General features: G+C 44.8%; 1 protein-coding gene across 4 annotated transcripts in view; it reads left to right on the forward strand.

Moving 5' to 3' along the window:
* Positions 1 to 2,284: 2,284 nt before the first annotated feature.
* The window catches only part of LOC147753482 (uncharacterized), a 52,976-nt gene continuing 29,711 nt past the window's right edge, over positions 2,285 to 25,549 (forward strand). For 2 of the 4 annotated variants that reach the window (XR_015311094.1, XM_086968361.1), the window contains exon 1: positions 5,652 to 7,899. Coding sequence is in view for 3 of the 4 variants with exons in the window: in XM_086968361.1 (XP_086824487.1) it covers positions 7,897 to 7,899 (3 nt within the window). In the remaining variant the exon portion in view is untranslated. The other 2 variants (XM_086968365.1, XM_086968362.1) reach the window with 2 other exon arrangements.

Consider the following 25,549-nt stretch of genomic DNA (forward strand, 5'->3'; position numbering starts at 1 on the left):
GTTACTATGTCCCAAGAGATAATCAGATATTAGTCTTTTATCCTGCATTAATAAATATGTATCGGTTTAAGAACCCTGTTACCGAAGTGAGGCAAAAAAAAAGCAATATATACCTTTGCGTCATTCTGTATCTGGGCAGCAACGTCGTCTTACATCCTGTAAGGCCTTGAAGCAATCGAGGCTATTAAGCATAGTCTTCCATCTTGGTCTATTCTGCATTGGTAGTTTCGAAACAAGAGGCTGCAGTAACATAGCGCCTTGGTTACAAGCAATTTTTATATCTTCTTTTTGCCGTGTTCGTTTTTAAAACTGCTTACTGCACTCACTCTGTAATTCTTAGGACTTTTCTGTTTCCGGAGCGTATCGCCGATTTCGGAAGCTCCGTTAGACTCCACACTCCGTTACAGTTGTTTGCTTCACTGAAAAATGCTCGTCTTTATATAACCCTACCTTATCTTTCTCGTTCTGTAATGATTTACTAATGTATCGTGGATCACAGGAGCAGCTATTGACAACACGAAGGCGAAGAGTACCGACAGAGCGTCCGACTTCTCCGTTCCGTCTTCCGAGGGTAAAGATCCATCGGTAACCGGGATAATAACTTTACACTATTCTGTTCGTCTGTCCGACCGTCTGTCTGCTATTTACAGACCACATGACGGGCTATTCGAGCCTGTACTTTATATTGAAAATGAAAATAAACTATCAAAAATTGGGTGTTATGTTCTCGGTCCGAAACTAAATCAAACGCTCGCAAGTGAAGGCTGTTGAAGACCAGGCTATGAATCAATGCGGAGTGCAAAATGGTACCGACGGTTTTTCGACAGAAAAGTGTTTTGAAGATCACTCTCATAGTCGGTAATCTATCAAAGCGAGTACAGATTAGTATGAGAAAAAAGCCAAGTTTCTTCTTACTGTAGGATCGCCGCGTTAACTTCGGAAAACTTCGCGGAGAAGTTAAACATCCCACACAAATCATGTCAAACATAATGGAAAGATCATTTAGAGCTAAGAAGTCTCGTAATGGGCATTGTGACGTACGGCCAAAATTTTTGGCTAACGCAGAGCCGTCAATAACGGTCTTAGATTAATCTTAACGAATTCAAAGAGAGGTGACCTGTTCCAATGTGAGTGTACAAAAATGACGTCAGAACAATCGTTCAGGTATCGTTTCAAAAACAAACTCATACACAAGAAAATTGCAAGATCCAGTTCAAATACTTTTTCTCGTTTTTCTTGACTATCAGAGAGAGGCTTGTTTGTTACTAAGGGCTATTACCTTACGAAGTTTTCAAAAGATTGCTTCATGCTACCCAACAAAGTAGCCTTGATTTTGGAACAGCAAATCGTCGATTTTTTACTACAGTAACGCACCAATTCACTGTAACCATGTATACTGAGTTTTTGCAGGATAGCCACGTGTCTATTTTGTCTCAACCCCTTTTATTTAGCACATCAGACTTTCGGTGACTTTTTCGCTTCTCGAAGGCCAAGAAAACCTTGAAGTGCGCAGGTTTTCCAGGAAATCTGAGAAAATACTGAGATAAGAGCTAATCTCTATTCTATCGTGTTATATCGAAAATAATTTGAACGACTAAAAGGCACTTCACATGTGCATTGATCTGACAAGAATTACTTCGGAAAAGCCGACCCAGATTTCGACGATCTAAGCATTTGCAGTTGGGGCATATCCAAATTCATGATACTTTTCACGACCTGATTGTAAGAGCAGTGGTTAGCTTACAAGTGAAGGTATTGCAAAAAAATGAAGACTTACCAAATAAGGGACAGCCGATTAGCGCACACAATTTCAAAAATTCTCCAATTCGCCTTTTGCCGAGTTCAAAAGGTACCGAAGCTGCCCTGCCCATGCCATTCTCGCTTGGTATGACGAAGTCTCTATCATTGAGATGCTTGCTTGACAAGTTAAGTTAGAAAGTAACACTTTGGACGTGTTTCGCTCCAGCCGCCCTTCTCTATGGAATTTCTGAAGGAACATCATTCCTGAACTATTTGAAGGTTAACCATCTAAGTCGAGGCAATGGGTGCCGTAGACGTACAGTATTAACTTATCTGACGGTCATCTCTTGTATAAAGGTGAGTTCGAGAGATGTACGTTTTCCAGATATTAGGTTCTATCTCTATATAAGCAAACAGGTTTCTAGCTGTCCTGTTCGCTATAGAGCCCCTGCCACAAGTTGCAATTGTAATATACCAGAGATAATTTTCCATTCCTGCACCTTGGCCAACAGCGAAATAAAAAAGCCTTCGAAGCTGGGTTTTGTTGCCTGTAATTGATGCGAGCTTGTTAGTACAAGATAGTGCGTCTACATTGATGGCCCAGCTAACAAGCACCAACTGTTATAGCAATTTCGAAATGAGTTGAAACAGCAAAATAAAACACAAAAAGATGTCGGGCTAATTTAATGAGGTAGCCAAAATATATAATACTTCGAGTTACCTCAACCTTATCTTGCCGAAGAAGTGGAAATTATTATGTACAAAGTCGATTGAAGTACCACACTTGCTATGCAATAAACATGCTTAGCTTAACTTTCCTGGAGCCCTGTCTATTCTCCACGTGAAAATATTACTTACGCTTTCTGTTTACCTGTTTGAGCTGGTGTTAATGTCAGCCCACTTCTGGGGTTATTTGGACCCGAATTAAGATATGGTTAGAAATTGCGAAATAACCTAATTTATGCGTATGTTCAGCCCGATAAAGTTTTGAAATATATAAGAGAGTTTTAGCTTATTGAACGATATACAGTTTCGTTACGAAGAAAGCTACCTTCCTTTAATAACAGTGTGTAATAATATAATAGAGGGAAAAAAACAGCAACAAGGGTGTAAACGATTTAAAATTATTTTTGGGTACTCATCAACATTGCTTTTACCTCTTAATAGAATGCTATCAACATAAAACTTTGCTTCTGTTTTTTAATCCCCATAGCAAAAAAGGAAATGGTGGAACTTAAAAAAGGTCCGAAAGTATTTCATTCCTACTAATCAATTTCTCAAACACATACATCCCAGGGCCTACACAAAAGCCATGATTCCGTCTTAATGACGCAAATGCCAAATCTAGACTTTCGTGGCGACACCAACGAAAGTGTTCACGCTAACGATGACCGACGCTTCTAGATGTCTGATCGCTTCGCCGTGATGGTCTTCAGATGCACTCGTTTTAAGTAATGAAACAATTTTTAAAAAGCGCAAAGCCAAATTATGTTGCTTTATCGACAACGTCTGTAGCTAACGTATGATTTACACGTAGAGACTGCGTGCTTACAGGGTCATGCGGGCGCATCTCACGGATTGAATAACCATGTTCAACGGGATCCCAGAACTGAAAACTGTTACACACCCCAGACTATGTATCGGTCAAGAAGCAAATAAAAAAATTACGCTCAATTAGCGCTATTTATGTGACAGCTTAGCTGGTTGTAAATTCACAGAATCAGGTGGTAACGACCATGATGGCTTGGAGTGGTGCGTTTATCTTATCTAGAAAGAGCTATTTGCAATGTTAACTTTGTTAGACCTCCCGTTATTTGCAAAGAACGTACCGCAGTTTCTTTGTGTTAAAATGGTTGTTACATTGCAAAATAAATATACCCACTGATATTAGCCAGTGTAAATGGTCTTTGTTGTAACATCGCAGTTTTGCTCAATCGTTCGTTTATTGACTCAAGCTCGTTTCAACTTTACTTCTTGATCGTGTCTCTCTTTCCCGCCCTTCTACACAGCATCTTTCCTGCCGGCCTCTCACAGTTTCTCACTGTTGGAAGGGTGCGCGAAGCGGCCGTTCTATGCAGCTTTAGCCCTCTGTACTACCCTTTCCCGTTTTCCGTATCGATGCTTCGGCCGATGTCGCCGCCGGGTGCCGCTGTCAGCGCCACGGTTTTGATCGGCGTTTCCGCTCCACAACCCCTTTAGCTTCTCCTTTCACTCAAAGTACTCCTTTTGCTGTCCTGCCTTGACGTTCTCTCACGACTAGAGATATACTATTTCGTCCTTATGCCCACATAGACAGCCTGGGCAGCAAAGAACAGGCAGTTTGCCGAAAACAAGCGGTCAGTGTCATGTGGCTCCGTCGCCATTATTAAACTTCGCTTATATTTTCTCTATTTACTGCCCATATCGATGGTTCGCCAACACGTATAATGCAAAAACTAACAGCCACAGTGAGAGTCTGGAGGACCCGAACCGGCGTATGCACAACCCCGCATCCAAGCGCAACCATAGTAACCAACCCGCTAATATGGTTTGTTTGTTACCGAAATATGATCGGTTATAATCGGTGACCAATGGTATTGTTTTTCACTGTATATAAATATAGTTTATAGCACGTCACCGCCACATAATACCTCTAACTTATTCGCGTATTGACGACAGCTAGCCAGCACAGATGACCTAACGACAAGTTTCATTTTTTGTCCAACGGGCAAGACTGCAATTAGTTGCTCCTGCTGCTACTCTTGCTATCGCCACTACCGCCGCAGCGCCACCTAATCAACCAGAAAAGGCAGCCAGCAACAGCAAAATCGTGCTGTTATCGTTGCTCTGTTGTGCTGTGCTGTGCTGTGCGCCATTGTTGGGCTTCCCTTTCCTAACGAGTGGCGGTAGTGGTGTTCTCTCCTCCGGGGCCTCCGTGATGATGCTGACGTGACGATACAACCGCGGCCGCAGTTGCTGCTGATTGTGTTGATGTTGCTGCTGCTGCTGTTGCTCGTTGTGTGCCTGGGTGTTCCACGGGCTCCCTCCGTAAAGGTTAGACGCCTGTGGCCAAAGCGCTGGCGCTTTGCCGCGTTACCACTCTCGATCGGTTGAGTCGACCGGAGTCGATGGGACAGGAGCGAGAGCTGAAAGACGACATAACAACATACTCTCGCCGACTCGACAGATGGACTGACGAAGCACCAGGTAGGAATAAATGAGATAACGCAATAAAACTGACGTGCTATACGAGTGCTACGGATTTCTAAAGGTTGCGGGTAACGATAGCAGAAGAAGAGAACGCGCCAAAGGCGTCCTTTCCCGACCGCAGAACACAGAAGCTCAGCAGCTCAATGATGTAGCGGCGGCGGCAGCAGCAACAGAAACTGTTACTGGAGTAACATTTGGTCACCGCTTGTTGCCTGATCAATAGAACAACAGCAGCTCTGTGCTTTTAGTAAATGGTGTTTCTATTGACAGTTGTTGGCTTCGAACTGTTTTGTAGCGTAGAAACATTGACTGCATCCGACAGGGGTGGACAACGAAGAACTGTGGTGTAGGTTAGCTTCTACTATTTACTGTTGTGTACCATATTGTCACTCTGTATAAACTTTTTGTTAAGACCCATTCTTGCGGTTACAAGCCACCTAGCTACTTACAGAGGCCAGCGTTATTCGCCGTACGTAATTATTCTTTCCAAGATGATTGTGTGGGCAAAATGTGAAGCGAAAATGGCATGAACACAGTGGCGCGCTCTCTTTCCTTCGCATCATCACAACATCCCGGCAACAACAACAACATCAACGACGACGACTCGACTCCAGAGGACAAAGTACCCAGAGAGCATCAACAGCACAGCAAGCAGCATAACAAAACTCCAGTTGGTCCTCGTCGGCAGCTCTTGTTGCTCACCGGTCTCACAGGTAGTAAGCACAGCATTAGAGGTGGCCAGATTGTCTCGTTCCGGTCGGCCAGCGAGCCGCAGCCAGGCAAGCTGAGTGCCTTTACTGCGTTAGGTCAGGCTAGACCCCTGAGCTGAACCCACATCGAAACGCGAGCCCCCCTTCAATAGCAGGCGGAGCGCTGAGCACGGGAGGTGAGGAGTGAGTAGGTAGGACCAGCCGAAGCGATCTGAACCGATTGCGAGGCCAAGCGAATGAGTAACTCGCGCCGCTACCGAACAAGACCGCCGCGTAACATACACGGAGAGGCAGACAGACACATAGGTGCGTTCGAGCCGTACCATTCCTTCCTCGGTAGAAGCCATACAAGCACACTAATCGTCGTTTGTTGGAGTCCTCAGATGGAAGGACACAGTGCTCACAAGCCTCACTCAATCTTTGCGTATCTTTTGCGGTAGTTCTCTTCGTAGCTTTTCTTTTCGTTAGCAATGAGTTGCTCGCTGCATGGGAAACAGCGGAAAGCGCGAGTGAAGTCCGTACCTGCTTCTTCTGAAGTCCTTCACTCAATAAGCCGCGTCAGGCGCTATTTCTTTCATACGTCTCCTTTCGTCACGCGTCGTGGGACGCTTGTGACAACGCTTGTGGTGTTGTATTCGATGGCACAGTAAACTTGTGCCGCTGCCAGGTGTGCTTCTAACGTGTGCAGTTGGTGTGCGTGTTTGAGTGGCGTCGGCGGTGCCGCCGCCGCCGCCGCCGCTTACCGCAGCCTACAGACGATGTGCTTCTTTCATATTCGCTGCCTCCACCGTCACTGTCTGCCGCTGCTCCTCACCCGCTCAGAGCTGAGGGTTTTTGTCGATGGGAGGAGGTCTGTGTTTGTTCTTTGGTAGTTTCTTTCACTAGTGGTATTAGCTGTAGTAGCCAGTGCTGGCAGCACACCAGCGCCATCTTGGGGCTCTGCGGCGGCTCCGCCATCCATGGTAATAGACCAGCGTTTCGGCGCGGCAACGGAGCCATGTACAGCGGCCGCTACAGCAGCAGCACATGAGCGACCAAAACGAAGCAACGGCCCGAAGCAGGACGAACACTTCACCGTCACAGTCGTCCACATCGACATAAGCACTACTTGTCCCGGGTAGCAACACGAACAAGTGCAGCTGCAACGACCACGAAATCTACGATAAACGCTGATCGTTGCAGTCATAATGCCAATACTAATACTGTGCATGCGTGTGTGTGTGTCTGTGTGTAAGTGAATGAGTGAGTGAGTGAGTGAGTGAGTGAGTGAGTGAGTGTGTGCGTGCGTGCGTGCGTGCGTGCATGCAGTGAACTAAGCTGCACGTCCAGCCGGTACCGGCTGAGTGTGCGCTACCTCTTGGCCTGTTTGCCCGCCGCCGCAGCAGCTACCAGCAGCGGCAGCAGGAGACCAACGCAAGCCGCTAGCGGCTCGTCAAGCTGCTCACCCTGCTACTTGCCGGCATCGGCCGGCAAGGACAGCATAACTGAGCGAGCACGTGATAGCGCTGACACCACGTTATGACAAGTTTCGCATTGTTTTCTCGTTGTTGTAATTGTCCTATTTAATTCGACGTGCTTATGGCCAGCATCACAACGATGGAAACATAGTAGCAGCAGCAGCAGCAACAGTTAGAACGTGCTGTTCATTCGACCTCGTTGTCGTCATTTACGTTTGACGCGGCTGCGCATGAGCCTCCAGTCGTCTGGGTTATCGTGTTGTTATTACACCACTATTCGATTCGATATCAGTTTATTTTGTCAACAAGCGTCAACTAGGAACGTGTAGTGTTACTTTTGAGCTACGTTCAACGCCTGCTAGAGGCCTCTGTGAAAAGTATCTCCTTCATCAACCATCATCTTCAACTAATGTGTTGGTTCACGTTTGTGGATACTGATCAACGTCATCATTGGGCTATTTGACGTGGATTGCCCGACATCACGCCTGCAACAATTAGTGACTTCATCTATTGTCTCTAGCCGACGAAAAAGACACTTTGGGATTGCTCTCATAGATTGACGTCCCCTTTATCGCTTGTTTCACAGTTTGATTTTTAGTTCCTTGTTGAGTAGGTCACTGTCGTTTGCTTGGCCAATATCTTTTAGTAGATAAAAATTTCTATGATTTTGTCCTGCGTTTGTGTGTTGTGTCCCGCATCTCTTCAATGTTGTAAAAACCACAAGTAATTAGGAAGGAGATAACAAAGCGCGGGTGGCAAATGAACTGACAAAAGGATTAGACGACGAGCGTAACCATTGGATGGTGAGTAACCCGTAACACGTAAAGATTATTAGAAACGAGAATGACAGATCCTTAAGGAGTATATAAATAAATGCGTATGTGGTGATTGTAAGTGTTGAATGTCACCGAACTGCGTTGCCATACTATCCTTGTATATTGTGAGATTTTTCGCCCACAAACTCTACCGCGTAAGTGGCCTGCTTTACTGACGGCCAAACGTATGCACAATATAGGCTCCGAGATGTCAAAACTGGACAAGAGAAAAATCTGACAAGCTTTGACACCACGCTTATACAGTGCATTCAGCATTTACCAGTTTCTCCAATTTGATTAACACAAATATCCTACATATATAGAAGAAAAAAGGATAAGCATATTGTTTCACTATAGCCAGTTGTTTCGTTTGGCAGGACAAGAACAAACCTTTGAGCAAAGGACAGTCAAGCGTAGTCTAGGGCTCGACACGGACAGAGAAACTCTTTGTACTCATCTATCTCCACTTATCTCTTCCGCGTTGGTTTTAGGTGAAGACGAATTTAGATTTCTTTGAAGGGGATCAGTCCGCAAGAACTGAGGACGAAAAAGAGCATAATGGTGTTCAATTCACGAACTCAACCATTTTATAGGACATTTGAAAAAGTCAGAGTAGACGCGAGCGATACAGGGCTTCGCTGCTGAGGGCAAAGGCCCAACATCGTTCTTTATTCACGCTCAGTGCTCTTACTTACGCAGAAGACTATTTTGCTGGCACTTCAGGGAATTATTACATTGACCGGCTCCACGCATAAATCCTAACTTTTGTCATTCTGATTTACTTATTTCATTTCTATTTCGGCCCTTCCGAACATCTTAGACAGGAGTGATCCTCACGCTCGCCACCTATTCAGCGTATTACTGCTGTTATATCGTATGCAATCATATTACGAGATCGTACATGACTAGATAAAACAAGCAGATGGAGCAGTGAAGACAAGGTAACATAATTCATTTCCGCAGGAAGATTTATTCTGTCAAACTTGGACCCTCGTCGTATCGCTCGTTTGAGCACCTAAGAATCCGCTCGGGCGTCTGGCAGTGAACTCTAGTTATGCAGTCAACATCTGCAAATGCACACTCCTACCGTAACTATTATGGGACGAAGCTGCAAGTCACTCATAGATAGTTTATCCACTGACTGGAAAGATTAACGTTTCTTGATGACCGCGAGCGGTACAGGTCGACCGTGGCGTATGGCAGCTTGACGCCTCGTCTGTATGAGCAGATTCCTGGACCCTGAGTTTCGAGTCTTAGTTCACGGGGTGTTCGTGTTTTCCTGCCTCTTCCTCCGCACAGCAGCTATCTTCTTGATTTTAGCCTTCAAAATAACTAGTCCATGGGATCTAGTACCGTTTGCGATCGAAAACAGTAATCACCTACACAAACATAAACCTGCGCAGGTGCAATTGCCAGATGTTCATCCAAATACCTTTTGCGCATGCGGATTATATCTGTGTGTTGGAGATACAAATGCAGATTTTAATAGGTGTTTTCTCTTTTGATGCGGCAATAACATAGCGCTTTGCTGAGATCTTGTAATATATAGCGATCAAAAGCTGTCCCTTTTCTTTGTCATGTAATTTATCTCCGCCTGTGTAAGTGCGCTGGTCGAAGGGTTTCTGAACGATGGCGACGGCCGGTTAAAAGTTGACTTCAATACTGTTTGTCGAGAAACGATGGAAATGCATTTGGATTTCCGTAGGAGCTGAATCCTTTCGAGCTACTAATCCTGATGTACGTACGTACGTACTTGCATCTGTGATACCCACGACGGTTAATCGTATGCTATTTGCGATGTGTTTACAACGGTAGTGGCGGATGTAAATGATAAAATATCATTATTAAGATTGAAATAGTTCGGGTGCGTATCTGTAATTTATTCGTAGGCACTGATTAGCATTATTGGATGGCACGCACCTCAGCATATTACCAAGGAGAGCTTGTACGACAAATCTAAATTGAGCAAGATATAGGTCCTGTGCAGGACACATCTCAAATAGGCATGGTGTTTTTATCAAAAACAATCAAACTATAGTTAATTATGTTGTACTCACACGGTTTTGATCTGATATCTGCTTAAAGTAACGCGTGCAAAGCAACCGTCTTTGTAATCATTCAGCGTGTTAAGAAAGTCAAACAGCGGAACGTGATTGGAAATTAATTTTATACTAGGATAAACAGTTCGGAAAGCAACTAGGGTGTCGGGCACGGCAAACGTTCTATTTGGGCATTATTAAATATTCAGATGTTTCAAAGGCATAGAACAATGGATCTATCGATTTAACGCTTGAAGAGATTACGAGCAAAACGTACATCTTAGGATACATAGGCACGAGTTTTACGTTACATATAATAATAATAATAACAACAGAACCGCCACAGATGCCCTCGGACGGCTATCTGTCTATTTTGTAAAAAGTCAAGTTGCTGATAACGCATGGTTCACATTGACTTTATTATAATACCTCGTAGCATAGCCATTAAAGATATTGAGGGGCAACACTGGACTTTGTAGCAATATGGATTTTTTTTGTTGCTGTTGTTAAAAGATACAGTTGGCTTGCTGTCTTAAATATTGCTGTTTATTATTTCGAACAGACTCCTCCGGCCGCCGGAAGGTTGTTAGAAAATCACGATATTTTTCGTCATCAGTCTAATGATAAAGAGTCATGACTGAGTTTTTAAGCCCAAGAAAAAGCTCTCGAAATTCAATATTGGTTCTGAACTGAGTTTTTTAGACATTTATTGTGTGGTCGAATCATTCTGGTCAGATCAGATTATAACATTTCATATAGAGATGGCTATAGATATTCTCCGTGTTATGCTATGCATGGTTTAACAAAGACATCTCACGCTATCAACGGAAATTTACATGTTCTGTATCAATCTATTTGGGGCAGTAGACAGAAAGGCGCCTGATTTAGACATGGCGTCCTTGTACTTTTCACACGGGGATTCGTGTTCGGACCACTTCAGGTCGTTCCATCATTTGATGATAAAGTCGCTATAATGTTCTAATATTGACATCGTGTCTGCATATAGTTTTCTTTCTGTAACATTTCGTCCCTTTTTTTACTCGCCGTTAGTCGATCGTTATTATCTCGTGACAAACCTAACCGTTGGTGGCTTGAAAAGACGATGACTCTTCTATTGATGGGACTGTTGTTAATTGTGCCAAGTTGTCCCTTCTGTGATCGATAGTGTGACCGTGCGAGTTTCTGCTACCATCACTGATGGAGACTGATATAGGCAAACCATATCGATATCAGTTGCTGCGCTACCGCGACCCATGAGACAATAAAACGATAAGAGCATAAACATCCTAGACGGGTACTTGCTAAGTACATTTTAAAGCGGGCTTCAGCGGAAGGCAGCATATTGTATAAATGGATGGAAATACGTGTAATCTCAAGAAGTCCAAAAACTAAGAAAAAAAAAAAAGCAGACAACTTATCTTGCTCCTTATGCATAAACCATTTAGAACTTTTTCTCACAAACAAAAAACATTTGCCCTAGAGGAGGTCGTACATAGCTAACTGGTTCAGCCCACCCAGTATCGTGTATTTTTGGATTTTTTCTTCTTAAAAATGGCTTTACGGTTTAGCCAACTGCGGGCATGTACGTCCGTCAATGGGAGCGATGTGGCAAGCCATACCATTCAAGTGGACGCGTGATTGTGTGTTGCGTGGACGAGTGATGATCTCCGATGATCATCTTGCTGTTCAAATCAATTGTTAATCGAGAGAGTTACGCGACGGGTATCGTCGACCGTCCTGTTCAACCTTGACGCTACCAAAAGAATCGGGTGATGTAATGATCGCTCCCACCTCTTCTCATTTCTTCATTGGCGAACGCGACATGGTAGCATGCTCTTCTACAAACACATCCGGTGACAGTCGCTAGCGTTATTTATGGCTAGCTTTATTTGTCTGATTGAGCGGTTCTGTAGTGTAGCGTGGGGACTAGAGCACGAAAGCTAACGGGGCTGGCTTAGCCTATGAATTGGGATACGATGTAATCGGATCGTATTCGGCCGCACTGACAGAATGGGTTTTCGCGGAACACAGTCTGACCGCCTCGATACCTTCCCCAGACTTAAGAGCATCGTTTCGTCATAAAGATGACACCTACAAGAAGGTCATTGAATCGATTTCAGGTTAGGCGCAGCTGTGACAAATCAACAACCCTGCTGATCAAGTCCTAGTTATTCCTTGAATATGGCTGAGCCTAATAATTGAAAGCAGAAGTTAATAGTGTGCGGAATTGGGGGTAACTTAATGAACAGTTTCTGTTAAATGCTAAATGACCAAGCTAATGCAAGTCATACAAAGAGCATTGTTGGTTTTCCTCCTTCTCGAAACTTCTTTAGGAGGTTATTAGTAAATAGCAAACTTTGCAAATGGTTGATTGATCTGTTTTACATCACACTACATAGTACAGTGGGTAGATTATTCGATAGCGGGTCGAAATGCTGACGCTTACCGCCAAATATGATATTAATTAGATTGGCAAAAACTATCCCCCAATGAGTATGAGAAGTAAATCTTCGTTCACCGTGATTGTTTGACTCGGTAGAGCTGACAATATGGCTGGCACGAGTCATATATCTATAATGTGCTCGCCTGTGTTATATGTATGTATGTATGTATGTGCATGGGTAACAGGCGTATGCGATTCTCCAGTTGTGTTTCTAACCTCTTTAGAAGTTGCATGCATATGTTTGTATGCGTGCGCTGTTACATCTTCAAGCCGGTTATATCTAAAGGATCATCTAGGTGTTCCACAATAGTGAGTAGCCCGTCGTTCTATATTCAGAATAGCATTAGAAAAAAAAAACACGATAAAAGGGAACGAAACATTTCGTTCTAGACTCTGTCCACTGCTCGTTTGCCATTATTATTTTGATATAGATAAGCCGGTCAGCCAGCCGGCAGAAATGAATGTGTTTTCAATCCCTGTCGGGATCCGTGTTGCTGTCTATACCAAGACGCTGAACGAGCTTGGCCTACAATTAGTTATCGATGTCGCGTCCGGCTGCCATATTTCTATCATACTGATGCAGGTTATGATGATGCCAATGAAGATCGTGCCAGATTACCATTACAAGATGTGTTTGTCGTCCCTATAGAGAAATTTTCGCTGCTTATTTTTCCATTTTTTTTGCTTGCAACTTCGAGGACTTGCTTAGTGTATACCGCGTTGGTGGTAATATGGCGTTGGTGATTTTGCCGCCACTTCGCTACAGCCGGCAGCAATGGGAGTTAATGGGCCGAAAATCGATCGGCAAAATGGGGGCTGCGTCGGCCTGGCATGCCGTTACCATCAAGAGCCTCGACGACGACGACGACGATGAAGCGATCGCCACCAGCGGCATTTCTAACACTGTTCTTCTTAGTCTTCCTTCGCTTGTTAATTGGATTGGTATGGGGTTCTGTTACCGTTTCACTGCTGCTTTTTGTGTGCTTTATGATCCCTCCGTCGGACGGACCGCATGGGTGGCACTCCTTTCCATTCGCGTCGTCCGTTTCTCATGTCAGTATTAATGTTCGTATCATATCATGACTCGTTTCTGTTACCTACCCAAACAAAGAATGAGAAGCAGACAAGAACATCGAGATACCGCCGACAACTGTCACCTCGGCGTCGAATACCGGCGTCGCTGTCGCCTCCAACGTGAGTCACCGACAGCGAAGACGACTGAGCCGACGCTATCCCAAGACCACTGTCTCCGTCAATATTAGCAAATTATTATTATCAGTCCAATGAAGTACACTGCTCTGCTGTAGGGCTCGCTCCTTCTTCTAAATTATTATCGGCGTAGCAGAGAAAGAAACTGACAGGCGAATGCACATCCGGCATCGCAGGCTATGGGCATACACATGACGACGTGTGGCTGAAACACCCGTGACAGTTAACATCGTGTTGAGTAGCCTTTATTTTTCTACTAATACAGTCCTGTTATTTGTTGATACTGATGCTGACGGCGTCACTAATGTCTAGCTGCGCGACGCTGTTTTCTATTGGGCTCATCTTCACTTCGTCTTGGAGGATCGCCGTTGCTACTGTTGTTTAGTGGCTTGCGATACGCGATGACTAGATACAACGACAAAACCGCATGATAATGGCGGGATGGCACGACATTGGAAATGGCAAAAGTTGTGCTTGAGATGTAACGTTAAACAGATGAAATCGTATACTCTGATTGTGACTGGCTTGGATGATGAGTGGTAACGAAAATAGTAACACCGCGCGATATGTAGGGTACGTGTTATAGAACGCAGTAGCTAATTGAAATAATAATTAATCATCGAATACTTTTAACGGCGACGTGAAGATCACTGCCTACTTCCGGTTTTTTAAATCCTCCAAAAGAATAATGGCTCAATCCTATAACGTGCCTATTATAAGTCCTGTGATAGATCTGTCTGTTAGCTATCAATCATCAACGTATATCTGTCGTGCTCATACACGAACCATAGACCTCTCACCTGTGGCAAGCGTTCCACACTCATCACTCTGCATAGAGAGAATATAATATGGCCATCTTCTCGAAACGCATTGAAGGGCAGGCGAGTGGTTAGCAGTCATCCACAGTGTAACAACGATTAGGCAATAGCAAGCTCGTGGACTAGTCTATAAACACTAGCGACATTTGGTACGCCCGTAAACTAATTCGTCGAGCCTATTTTATGTTGCCAACAAAGTACTAGAGAAACTATCCGTAGCAACGTTGTTTCTTATACGCAACGTGTTTATTTTTCGTGCGTATTTGATAAGCTCAGTCTATTTATATAGACGAGTGGCTGCTTTCAGTAGTAGGAGATGGCGTTCGCTTAATTTGATTCGAATGCATTTGGCCTGTTTTACAAACACCTTTCATTCGCTTATTGTTGCTCAGTCTTTCCGTCGTGCCTTCCTCGTGTGTGTGCCTAACTTAATCAGGCATATTGACTGTGGCTATCGTCATCGTGGTTCTCCTAAGGCCTGTCCTGCCGCTGCCACCACCACCACCACCACACCCAGACCCAGCAAAATAGCATAGTTCTGCTACTGTCGCCGTCAACACGCATTTAAGAACAACCTACCAGCCTTAGCCTTTGTCGCTTGCCTGTTGCCTATCTATTTACTCGGGCCTACAACCGTAGAATCAGCCTGCAGCAGATCACGACCACTAGGACCCTGAAAAGAGGGAAAATGTAGGGAGCATAAGTTTGGTAGGTTTATTCAGTTCGGTGGGCCTGGTTTATTTAACCAACGCAATGCGCTGATTTTGCTTATTTTGTTGCCGCCTTTGCTAGGGCCCACTGTCGACAGATAACATGGTAGTATAGTGCTGTGACTGGTAGTCAGCCAGTCAGTATTGAATGAATGTGTGAGTGACTAATTAAACGTGCCGCGAGCGTGCATGAGGACAAAGGACGACGAGAAATGGTGATGCATGTCTTCTTTGCACTACTATTACTATTAGCTAACAAAAGTGAAATAGCGTCAATCGCATCACAAAAGGCCGTACGGCAACCACTGACAGACACAGACAGGTAGAATGGACGAATACTGGGCCATCGGCACTCCCAGCCATTTGTGGACGGATACGCCGTACATATGCTTGAGGCCCTGTTACCCCCCTTTCTACCAATGCATGCTCTGCACTTTTCTACCATTGTAAGACGCGGCCACTGGACGATGGAACAGCATTGGGTCGCACATTGGCGCTGCGAGGCTGTACTCCTTATCGCCGTTTTCGTTCTACCACATTGTAGTCCGACAGTACAGAATAGAAAGTCAAAAAGAGAGAGTCTCGTTACAAAACCGAAGCAAAGCTGACGAGCACGCTTTACTTTCTGGCTTTGAGAATCGACTAACCTGACTTTTTCGACATGGTTGTTCTTATAGTGAGTGACGGCGGCGGCGGCGGCGGCGGCGGCGACGTCGTCGTCGTCGTCGTCGTCGTCGTCGTCGTCGTCGTCGTTCTTACAACTCCATTCGTTCGTAACAAACGAAGGATGCACACCAAAACAGATTTTTTTGTGGTGTTGTCACCGTAGTTGTTTATAACCAAATAAAAAATGGGTACTCCAAGAATAAAGGCGGCGTGCTAGGACGATTTGTGTTGGCCTTATCTAGTTCTTCGTTTTGTGTGAAATCTCCTGAAGTAAATTGGGCTGAGCACTGAAGTGCGGACCTAATGGCTTACTGCATAGGTGGCTGCTTAAGTATTTCTTTCGCTGGTTCGCGGCCCTCTGAAAAGGTAGGTGCGTGCAATTTCATCGTTCATTCCAATATGGGTTCGATGTCATACGGCCAGTCATCGAAGACCTACATGATTACGTAAAGGGGTACGTTTAAACAATCAGTATCCCGAGAAGCGTGGGCGACCTAGTTGGATAATTGATTTCAGTACGAACAATCTAGAGCAGATTGAAGTTCTAAACGGATATCCAAATGCAACAAGTTAGGTAAAACATTAATTACGGTATGAGTTATCAATACTGAGATGTAGCAAATTCTTATTCTGGTCGCCACCTACTATAATAAATTAAGACCAAGTAAACAGAAATGAGCTCGTGTATCAGCGCAGCGAACAGGAATTATGATCTGCAATGCGCGCCCTCAATCGGATGGCCCGTATAAGTGAGTTATTCGAGTTGAAACAATCATTGGAAGCATTATTTATGGTGTGAACTATTGTGGTTGGGTTGCAGCTAAAGCATCAACAATGGTAAGCACTCAGAAAGTAAGTGCTTCCGTTCGCAACAGGGAAGTCATCAGATATAGTTGAAGATTCGGAGGGTTGTCATGTGCTAGCGTGTCATTCCTCCCTTCATCGCCACTGCCCTCGAACACTACTGTAATGACGTAAATTTTCCGAGGTCATTTGGTGATTACATCGGATACCTCTTTACTCGGTAGTGGCTCCAAATTAAATCTCTCAATGTTTATATACATTCCAGTGGCGTTGATCTTCTTTTTAGTAACTCCGCCGGATCTGTCTCCGGACTGGTCGTACCCCATCTAACCGGCTGTTCGTCGCTTAACGGTCTAGACATCAAAGTTTCGCTTAGGCCGATACAGGTCTGAAGTTGACCGAAGAACTTCTTTGATTGACGTAGCTTTATCCTGCGCGTGTGGCGGCATTGGCTATAGGCGTCGCCGCAGCTATCGACTCTCGTCTGCAGCTATAGTCTGTAACGGGCATTACAACCATAGCAATTGCTCCTACAAGCAGGAGCAACAAAACCTTGTTGGTCTTCTCCTTTTCGTCCGACGTCACGTCGGCGTCACCGTTGCCATTAGGACCGACGCCGTTCCCAGTGGCCCGGCTATCCCTGGTGCGATAACTTTATCACTGTAATTTCCCCGCGCCCATTGACGCTTTTCCTCTCCCCTCCCCTCCCCTCCGCCCCCTTTTTTATGTTCACTTTGTTTTCTTTATCACTTTTCACCTTTGGCGGCATTGCAGCGTTTTGCTGCTGCTGCTGCTGCTTCGACTTTGGATTATCGTCAGTTCCGAAGTGGCTCGACGTGAGAGCCACGTGACGTGGTAGGGGCAGAAGCAGTCACCTGAGCATCTTCGAGCTGTTGTTGCTTGGTGCTGTTTTGCCAGTGCCATGCGTCAAGCTGCATGCGACAAGCACCATCGTCTCTAAAAATGTCGAAGCCGCTGTAGTTGAAGTGCGCGCAAGCAAACGAGCGCACTGACACACACGTCACCAATGCATAACAACACTTGAAGATTCGCGCAGGCGGCCGAAGGTGATTAGCCGAACAGCGGCCACCACCGCTGCCTTCACTCGGACAGGTAAACAAATGGAAACGTTTCTCTATCTGTCGAACTGTTTGTGGATTGCCCTACTAATGCCGCTACAGCCGATGCCGCCCGTGTATTTCCTGCTGCCGCTATTTTTGTTGTATATGATGTTGGCGCGTATTTCAAACGATGTTGACGACAGTGGCCCTGATGGCTATGGTATCGATGGCAGTATTGCAAAAAATTGTGATGCTTTAATTGAGACGGATGGAGAGCGAAAAAAATGTACACCTTTTGTTGTACATGTTGCGGTAAGAGCAGCATTCGTAGTAGCGGTAGGGCTGGGCAGAAAAGGCTGAACTGCGGTCCGCTATAGTTAACGAAACCAACATTATACCTTTCTTATAGTATGTTTCACCTCTTTGTCGTTGCGGATTATCGTTAATCATATACATTGCTGGTGCTGTTGTTGCCAATATCGCTATGTTTCGATAAACATTACTTTTCAGCTCAAAAGCAGCAGACAGGTCGTCGGTTAGACTGGCAAACGCAGCGGCATACAGGCGGGTAGATGTGTGCGGCTTATGCTGGAATAGAATCTTGTCGGTTTCGATATGGTCCCTTTGCACGGAGAAAAAACTTCGTGCCTAGCGGGGAAATGGGGGCTCATTTGAGATGATATACAAGATAGGTCCATTAACGCGTACGTAGCTGACTAAGTTACCTTTCTCTCCATTTCACGCTGTGTTTTCAATTGTATACGATGAATTGATAATGCCTGAATGAGGATACGATTGGTAGCGGACTATGCAGGACAGTCGCACTTGAAATTGAGGCACTAAGATCCGACCAAGGCTACGTTAACGAAGATGATTACTTACGTTTTTACTATCACATTATATATCTTAATGATAACTGTCTTAGTAATGGGCACAGCAGGTAGAGCCAGATGTCGAGTAAACGGACGCAGCACGCATGGTCAGAGTGGTAAGTTAAGCGTTTGTTGTTTTTCGCTCTTTCTATAACCGCCGTGTTTGCTTTCTCTATACCGCCGTGTACCTATCTAAGTATGTAGGTTTGTATGCGTATGGAGATATGGGTATGTCTGAAACCGCGTTTTGATCAGCTTTAGTAGAAATTTGACTTGGCGGGCGTCGCCTCTCATAGCGAAAGGCTACCTTCCGACGCCCTAGCTATGGAACAGACAGACAGACTGACTGACTCACGGATTTGCCAGCTTTCTCGAATATCACCGATGTTCGTTGCGCGCACTAAAAGGAAAGCAATAGGCAAGGCCTATTGCTAACTTGCAGCCAGATCGATCGAGGCGCCGAACAATAGTCTAACGAGTGTGGCGGCGGCGGCGGCGGCAGCATCACTGACAGGAACTGCCTCGAAGTCGTCTAATGTCGTCTGAACGACACGGAAAGCACTCGTTTGGTAGTAGGGCGGATGGCATTATGCTGTCGCGTATGCCGGTAGGTGATCATATCGAATAAATGCCGATGGCGATGTTACCGGTCGTCGTACGATCGTTACCTTACTTGCTGCTTTTTTTGCTCTTGGCATTATTAGGACTGCTGTTTTTGTCGGTGTATTCTATTTTACTTAATAGGCTAGCGCTGGCGCTGGCGCTGACGCAGCTGCTACTGCGGGGTTGGTGATCAGTCGATTTCTTTTGAGGAAAAAAGCAAAAAAATAATCATCATTTATTATAACAATACACAACGATGTGCGTGCTTGTCATAATCTATATTCGATTACGTTACAAACCGGCAAGCAAGCGAACAGCTGGTCGCTATGAATATCGATGAATGGTTGGTCGTTGTCGAGATCACTTGAATATAATATTAATAATAATAATACTATTTACGTTTCGGAAGCCTTCTTTTTTGCATATGAATATCTTCAGTGTGTGTGTGTGTGTGTGTGTGTGTGTGTGTGTGTCGTTTATCAAAGAATCACAGTTATGTTCATTGTGTTATAATTAATTTTGTGTACCCTCTCATCCCGTATTGGTCTTACCGATTGTCACAAGCTAAATGGCTGCCATGTATCTCAGCGGGCTACACCATCAAGTCAGCTGATCTGAATGATGTGCAAAAAGTTTGTATGCTAGTGTCCGTAGGTGCACAGCTGTGGTTTGGCAGAAGGCGACTGTAGAACGATTTGATATTTTTAATCGCTTTTTTTCCTTTTCAACAAATTCTATATATTCTTCATGCAAGCATAGGGAATACGGTGCGTTTTCCAGCTTGTCAAGTAGCGAAATGGCCAGCGGGGAAACAGTGAAAGGAACCGTATAGGTAGACTAGATCCACAGGTAGAAATGTATCTCTGTGTACGATATGCTCTGATCATCGTCCGTCCGGGCTTTCTGCGTTGCCAATCTCGCCACAGCGGTTGCTGGTCTGGTCGACAGCAGTCTAACGGCCTTGCAGGCTGCACAACAATCATAGTCCAGAATATGTAAGCAGGAAAATAAACAAAAACGCATACACAATATGAATAATGATGGTAATAATATGCCTGCCAGAGACACTAGATGCGTGGCGTACAGCGTCAAGAACAATGGACAGCGCCAGTGGCCAACCCAAAAGTGAGCAACAAAAAAGAAAATTCAAATCCTCTATGCTAAGTCATTCCCCTACACATAAACAGAACAACGCTGACCTACAGATTACGGGAAGCCGGTTGATCGTATCATCAATGTCATCTCGCGTAGTCCAGTCGTTCACTCGTCTCGTGCGTGTGTTTGTACCTGTGTGCTAGCGACACATGTATATGCTATCAGCGTTAGTCGCAGCAGATGATCAAGACTGACAAACAAACGACTGAAATTTACCAAATAGCAGCAGCAACAGCAACAGCAGCAGCAGCAGCTGTTCGTGCAGCAAGCAAAAGGGGGAAAGTTGAAATGTTGTCGCTGCTGCTGCTGCTGCTGCTGCTAGCGGCAATCGACGTCGCTGGCTTTATTGCCGGAGCTGTGTTTACTATCTTTGCAATCGGTATTCGACAGCAGCGACACCGCTAGAGAGGAGTGCAACAATTGAGTAGGGCGTGTCGGCATTAGCTGGCGCTCCTGTCACTTTCAAGAGAATCTTAGACGACCCTTCCCGTAGCTGGATACCTTGCTGAAGCTCATTAGTAGCAGTACTGGAATCGAAAACGATTTAGAGGTTAACAACGATGCCGTCAGCGTCATTGTCACATATAGAAACGAGGCAGCAGTAGCAGGCATTGAGAGAAGAAAAGTTCATTTTCATGTGCTCAGATCATTACTACTACAGCTGGTGCTGTCCTCAGTGATATCGAACGCTTATTGCATTTAACCATCCGGAGACGAGAGGACACAGTCGCGCTTTACCGAAGACAAGTCGAGCTTGCTTTTTACAGAACATAGTAATGCCACTAATAAATAATGCCGTTCTCGTACTCGTTACGGTTTTTCCCTACTCGCTGGGAGTAGTCCTCTCTCTAAAAGGAGTCACCTGCGGTTATTGTTGCACCGCCGATGCAAAACCAACATGTCTAAACAATGCTAGGAACGCGTCGAGACCACGGAGTTTTTGTCACTTGTAACGTCAAACGACCAACTTTTATCGTATTCCCGCAGCCTTCTATTTTGCCACGGATCTTGGTTACATGCGGCGCAAAGCAAAGCTTCGACGTTCGTTTAACGATAATATAGTGATCAGCGTTCGCAAGTCGGTGCGGGGGTCGCCTGAGACAGACAGTGGAAAACCCGGTCGATGACGAGCAGAAAGAAATTTTCGTTACGGTTTGTTCGAATAGCTAAAACAATAAGAACAACGTTGGTACAAGGTTATTTATTAGATGTGCATTTACAAGAAATAGTAATGCTATCGGTCCGCCTGCCGCTACCCGTTCACAGTTTTTGACAGCAAAACGGCAGACGCAATAACAGTTCGTTTGCCAGACATCGTCTATTATGAATAAGATACAAAAACACAATAGAATCGTAAGGCTAACTTCTATATGATACGTAATGAGGGGCTGTTCTTTAATTCGTGTTGAACGAATACTGTGCCTCTATGCAGGTAATTGAGCAATCACTAAATCTATTGCCATACAGTTTTGCATTGATGCATGCTGATATGATTTGGCTGACTCCAACGCGGACGATACAGCTAGCAACGCATCACAAGATCTAGACAATCAGAACCTTGTGGCGCAAATAGCGATCTATATTATTTCAAAGGAAAATCATTACCCGTAATAAGATTATGCCTAAGAAAACTCCTCGCTTCACGCGAAGTTGAGAGAAAATGAAATCCAGGGATTCGTTTGAGACACTGCTTATTGTCGAGTCATTCTTGCAAAAAAAATGCATCTAGTTAACAATTCGTCTCGTTTTGTACTTATAGTAGATAATATACATTTATAATAGAAAAAAAGATTAATCGATGGGTGCTTGCTGGACGAAAATATGTTGAAGTAACGTGTCGTGTATTTATTTATTTGACGTGTTGAATTGGTTTTGATTCAACACACTGCGATTAGTATGATCGTATATCAATAACTTTTTGCATCACCGTGTACACTTATTGCAGGCAAGCATCTGCTGTAACGGTTCAGCGATTTGTTGAAAGCGTCATAAGCATAGCAGTTGAATGATTAGTGATCTTATGTAACGTTATTCAGGCGTCCGAGCGATATGGTATTGGTTTAACAATACCTTTGCTGATTTCCCCTTCTGGGTACATTCAATTCCCGGGTTCAGCTTACCGCCCCTAGGCAAACGGTGTTACGGCATTACGGTTATTTGCTACTTTTGATGCCTTTTTTTCAAAACATTCTTTTTTCAAATGCTACACCAACTGCAGTATATACTACGGATACAAGCAGAATAGCTTTGCAGGGTAAATTATCTCCGTTACCGCCACTTCCAAGTAGTCAATATCGCCGTTATCGGTAATTTTATAAGACTAATTCGAATCACTCCGCCTATTGCTGCCAGAACCACCTCGAAACTTCAAAGCCATCATCTTCGCTCTCAGTAAAAATTAGTTAGGGTTTGTTCAGGGTAACCAGCGTATCTCAAATTGATGAGGCTCATCTCATGAGCCTTATGAGTATCCACTTATTTTGATCTTTCTTTTTCGACTGGCCTCAGGCTGTCACTATGTTTCATAGCTTAAATTGGCGATGGTGGCGGCTTATATAAGCAGTCGTTCTCAGAAAAAAGACTGGTCCGCGTGTTTGTGTTTAAGCTCCATTATTATATCAATAAGCACGCGGCGTTGCCGTATGGCGTATCGCGTAGACTAGCTTACTCTTTTCTACACATTAAATCACTCATTCATAGGCCCCAGTTTATTTGTTTCGGTCGCTGTGGCCAAACGGGCAGAGACCTACTCCACTCGTCTGGCGCGCGACCCACGATCATGCCCCAGTGAGTCGCGTAGCGCACCGCAGTCCGAGTAACTGTAAAAGCAACCTAAGTGGCAACGAAGCCGGTAAGTCTGGCCAGTAGCATAGTTCGTCGTAAGCGCCATATCCCCAACGCTCATCGTCTATCTGATCAGCCTATGTACTGCAAATCGTGCCGTGGCTGGTGTTGTTCTTTGGGCCGTATTCAACTGACCGTCAATATCGGCTGCCGACACCACTTATACAGTTCGTATCACCGTTTCTGCTGTTGCCGATGTCGGATCATAGTGGCTTGCCGTTATGGCGCCGCCAGCAATCAATTGGCGCCACGATCACCAGCAATCGCTGCTACGGGCTTTTGGGTTCACGGTCGCCTAACATCGGATCAGATTGTACCGCGCACTGACCGACCCCGGCAACGCGGCGGCGACTTAGGGACCCCACACCAACTGCTGTGAACTCTTCTGCCGCCCCAAAACCCTAAGAAAACTAAAAATCGATCAATCCGAGGTGACTGCTCTGTTCTGTGACGCTCAGCGTGCTAACTACAACTACATTGATGTTGCCTGCTGATAGACAATGATTACTGATTGGCGTTCATGATTGATCGCCTCTTTTTCCATCACTCTCAATTCTTATGAATATTCCTATGTGTTACGATTGGTGTTTATCTATTAAAGCATAACAAAGGTCGCGCACTGGACGATCTATGTTTTTCTCGCTCAGCTGCTAATTAAACAGTGAGTCGTGAGACAGCGAAAGAGTGTTGCCAAATTTATTCCCTATAAATATTACGCTGCAGCCAAAACTATACTCACTACTTATTCATCCTTGAGCTTATTGGTCAACCCGGTCTGAAAATCAGCCTGCTGGTTTCCCGCCAAAGCAAGAGCCACGCTTAGAAAGGGATCTTCAGACATACATAGCCAGACACGCACGCACATACCAACTCGTACATATCAATTAGGGTAACATGTGGTCTCATCTTGTATGTAGACTTGATAATGACTACCTGTTTACGTATTATATGCACTGCTATTGCTGCGGTATGGAATATATATTATCTCTCTCAGATCGATTTGCCGTTCGGTGCAGGTGGCTAAATGAAAGAAATGGGTTTGATCACTGGCACGTCGTGATACGTTGGCAGATTATCGGCTTGACTGAAACGCCACATTGGAATACACAGACAGAGTGCGTCTACATACAGTAAAGAGCATTGCGTGAACTAACTCGAACACGTTTGTTGACAGCACCCCGCCAATCCCAGACGAACAGCACATCATGAATTGCTCTTGTCCGCTGTCGTAGTAACATGGTCGTCGTGGCACCATCCGCCGACAATGTAACGCGGCTTGTTATGTTTATACAGTGCCAAAATTCAACTGTGGTTTATTACTACTATAATACTTGATTGGCTATTTTGTGCAGATACTATTGTAACTGGTTGGCGCTAAGGGCTGCAGATTTCTTTTGACAGAATCGATTACGCAAGTAGCGTACACGAGGAGTTCGCTTGACTGCCATGTAACTAGGAACAGTGCGTTCTTTTGGTGACGGTAACAACGATATAAGTAGTAACGATGGTGGTAAATCATTCAACATAACGGTGCGGCTACAACAGACAGGCAGTATGGGGTTCCGGTAACCGATTATGCCTGTGCTAGCGATAATTACGCTGGCGCGATGTACCTGCTAACCTATCGCGACTAGTAAGGTTTTTGCTAGACTTTTATTATGTTTGTTAATACAATAATAATAGCAGGAGATTACATGCAAAGTTTCGCAGGACAAGATACAACGCGACTAGAAAGATAGATGCATGACTCAGTAGAGGATTGACACCCCATATAATTGGGTAGATTACAATCACACAAGACGAATACAGCGTACGCAGTGACGAAAGGTAGCAGGAACGACAATTGCTAGCGTATACGTTCTCCATATGCAGTAGAAGAAAACAACATATACTTTTCCAGTTGTCACTGCTGCTAATGCTATCAGTAACGAACGATGCTTTTAGGTTATCCCAGCAGGAGGACATTGAAATTGGGCGACAAGGTAGCGAACAGTCAACCCGCCCAGGCCGCCTGTCGTTAACGTAGGTAGGCACGAAAAGTTCTAAATCGTCAAAATCGCCTGGCTGCCCCCTGGCCGGAACATTTAGGGATTGTTGCTACAGCAACGGCAGCGACAGCCAGCAGTCCCGACTGGGTGAGAAGAAAAAGCAAGTTTAGCCCATGGAACAAGAGTCGCTGCGTTTCCAGCACTACCCATTCACTGCTGATGACGATGCTAGTACGAGTGCCTTGCGGTTCGATCAATGATCCCGTTTTTTTATTTCTAACTCCATCACCGCCACTTTCGTTTCCTGGGCGGCGATGTTGACAACGAAGACGGCAGGGGTTTACCTACTCCGCCTGCTTTGCCTTCGAGACAATAACTGTAACGCACCAGTGACGCCCGTCATGCTGTTCCTATACCCTCAATGAA

Source organism: Varroa jacobsoni, unplaced genomic scaffold, assembly GCF_002532875.2.
Source record: "Varroa jacobsoni isolate VJ856 unplaced genomic scaffold, vjacob_1.0 scaffold_446, whole genome shotgun sequence".
In the NCBI taxonomy this organism is placed as follows: Eukaryota; Metazoa; Arthropoda; class Arachnida; order Mesostigmata; family Varroidae; genus Varroa; species Varroa jacobsoni.